The 2,500-nt window shown below is 48.0% G+C and overlaps 1 protein-coding gene across 1 annotated transcript in view; it reads left to right on the top strand.

Moving 5' to 3' along the window:
- The first annotated feature begins 1,686 nt into the window (after positions 1-1,686).
- LOC134069960 (ras-related protein Rab-37-like) overlaps positions 1,687-2,500 on the top strand; it is a 30,276-nt gene continuing 29,462 nt past the window's right edge. Inside the window, exon 1 of the mRNA XM_062526126.1 lies at positions 1,687-1,844. Coding sequence (XP_062382110.1) covers positions 1,692-1,844 — 153 coding nt within the window. The 5' untranslated portion in view covers positions 1,687-1,691. The remainder of the gene's footprint in view (positions 1,845-2,500) is intronic.

The following is a 2,500-nucleotide window of genomic DNA, read 5'->3' as shown; positions in this document are numbered from 1 at the left end:
TGTTGTGTCTTAGGTCAAACGCTATCGGTTTACTGACTGTCTTTGAATTCCTTTTTCCTGATTAGTGTTTTCTAAGTCAACCTTAACGTGTATATGTGGGCATATGGGTAATGGTGGTGTGTCTCTCTCCATACGTTTGTTTTTGGCACCGTTTCATCCACTCAATGACAGTTTTTTAAGTGTCCTTTTTTCTTGCACATAATAAGCTTCATAGAAGCCACAGTGGGAAACGGTTTGGATAGTCGCGAGCTACGAACGGGAGAATATCCATATTTTTGTATTTATATTCTTGCTGACGAAGGAAGTGTGTTTTTTTCACGTCAGTCACGTCATGACGCTGCTTTTGAATGCTTTGGCGCATTGTGTGTCTTGCCGTGTTCTGCTCTGTATGTCTGTGGATCTGAAGGTGTGTGTGTGTGTGTGTGTGTGTGTGTGTGTGTGAGAGAGAGAGACGGCAGTTAGGCTACCTGTACTGTTCTAAGATGTCGAGTTCAACTTCACGGCCTTCGGATTTCCACAGAGCGAGCCATGCTGACAAGAAAGCAACAGGTGTAATCGGTGGCTCAATAAAGATGTTAAATTATAAAACTGGCCTGTCGGATTTCTTTTTGTCTCCTTTGATATCATTGTGGGCTCATCTCGTCTGTGTGGTGTTGCCTACATGGGCTTTGAAGCTTTGTTTACACACACACTAAGCGCCAACAGTGACACACACACACACACACACACACACACACACCAAGCGCCAACAGGACATATGATCCCTCCCAAGGGCCAGATAGAAAGTCCTCTTCCGTTGCCATGGTGAGCCCACTCAGGCGCGTGGTGCAGTCAGCCGGGCTCCACAATACATCATGACGGTCATAACTCACTTCCGGGTCCAACGTCATCTGATTGTCCCCGCTGATCTATCAAGACCAGTGATTGTTCCAGGGAAAGATTTGCACTCAGATAATCTCGGCTTCATTGAAAACGAGGGCTACCCTCAATGACCCTTTGAGAATAAATAAAGGTTGGATGAATCAATAAAGTGGGCCTGATTCACCACACTGATTTCAGTAACTGACACTACAGTTGGTAATCCTAGTCAAATATCGTCAATATAATCCATCCTCTCTGGCTCAGTCAAAATGCTACATTTTATTTTTATTCATCAGCTAAGGCTGAGATAAAAGAATCACTCGTGTGTCGGTTAAACGTCAGATTTGGAACTCCTGAGCGAGGGAGTCGCGGTCGGCTGCGTTATCAAGCGGAGCTCGCTGTCCGTGGTGCTGACGGCGCGGAGACGCGTCAGAGGATGAGATGGTGTTTCCTATTGAGTGCGCCTATCGCCCCCCACCGCACCAACGTCCGCACGCCCTGCCACTGCTCCGAGGCGAACGGACGCGCTGTTAAAAAATTAATTGAATCCACAGCACTCCGCTTCAGAAAAGTATAATCCCCGCCATGTGCGTTTGTGCTGATCAGCGAGGAGAAGAAATTTAGATTCCGGTAGCGCGAGAGGGGGCTCGGGGGGACCGGCGGGGGAGGGCGGGAGAGAGAGAGAGAGAGAGAGTGCGCGCGGGGAAGAAGAAAGTTGCCACGACAAATCTCACTGTCACGCTCTCCGGTAGAGAAACAGCTGAAGTGACGCGTCAGAAGCTGCCGCCGCCGCCGAGCGAGTCATGTCTCACCCAGAGCACGAGGAGAAGATGGACTTCACTTCGGAAGTAGAGGTGGCGGACGATGCCGAGGTGTTGTTCCCGGACAGCGCGTACGGGTCTTCCGCCGTGGACACCGACACGGAGGACAGCAAGACGCAATCCACCGTGACTCTAACGTATGACGAGGATCTAATGCATAAGGTGAGCCTAACCTTAAAAAAATACAAAATAAATAAAAATAAAAAACTTACAGTAGGCAATTTTCCGCTTCACTTCAACTAAACCCCTCAAGTTCTATAGAAGCTCTTGGCTGCCAATCAAAAGTATAGGCTAAGTGTAAACTTTAAACGCCATTTTGAATGAATGAGTTGATGACGTAACAGCAGTTTCATATTTGTTTGCTTACAGTAGGCTACACCTGAAAGTTTTGGTTGAATATAGAAACCGTATTATTCCTGGAGTGTTTCTAGATCTCAGTATGAGATCCTGCGGGTGGGGGTGGACTTATGGTTAATATGAGGACTCATGACGTGGAGTGTGTGTGTGTGTGTGTGTGTGTGTGTGTGTGTGTGTGTGTGTGTGTGTGTGTGTGTGTGTGTGTGTGTGTGTGTGTGTGTGTGTGTGTGTGTGTGTGTGTGTGTGTGTGTGTGTGTGTGTGTGTGTGTGTGTGTGTGTGTGTGTGGTTAATATGAGGACTCCTCTGCAGTGCTGCAGTCAGAATGGAGCTCGTGCTCAAGCCTGCGCTTGGCAGACGTTACCAGTTCCATACACCTCCAACTGAGTCAGCACAGCACACACACACACACACACACACACTCTCTCTCTCTCTCTCTCTCTCTCTCTCTCTCTCTCTCTCT

This window comes from Sardina pilchardus, chromosome 22, assembly GCF_963854185.1.
Source record: "Sardina pilchardus chromosome 22, fSarPil1.1, whole genome shotgun sequence".
NCBI classification, from domain to species: domain Eukaryota; kingdom Metazoa; phylum Chordata; class Actinopteri; order Clupeiformes; family Clupeidae; genus Sardina; species Sardina pilchardus.
Note: the sequence above shows the minus strand (reverse complement) of the source record. Positions and strands in the feature narration are given on the sequence as shown.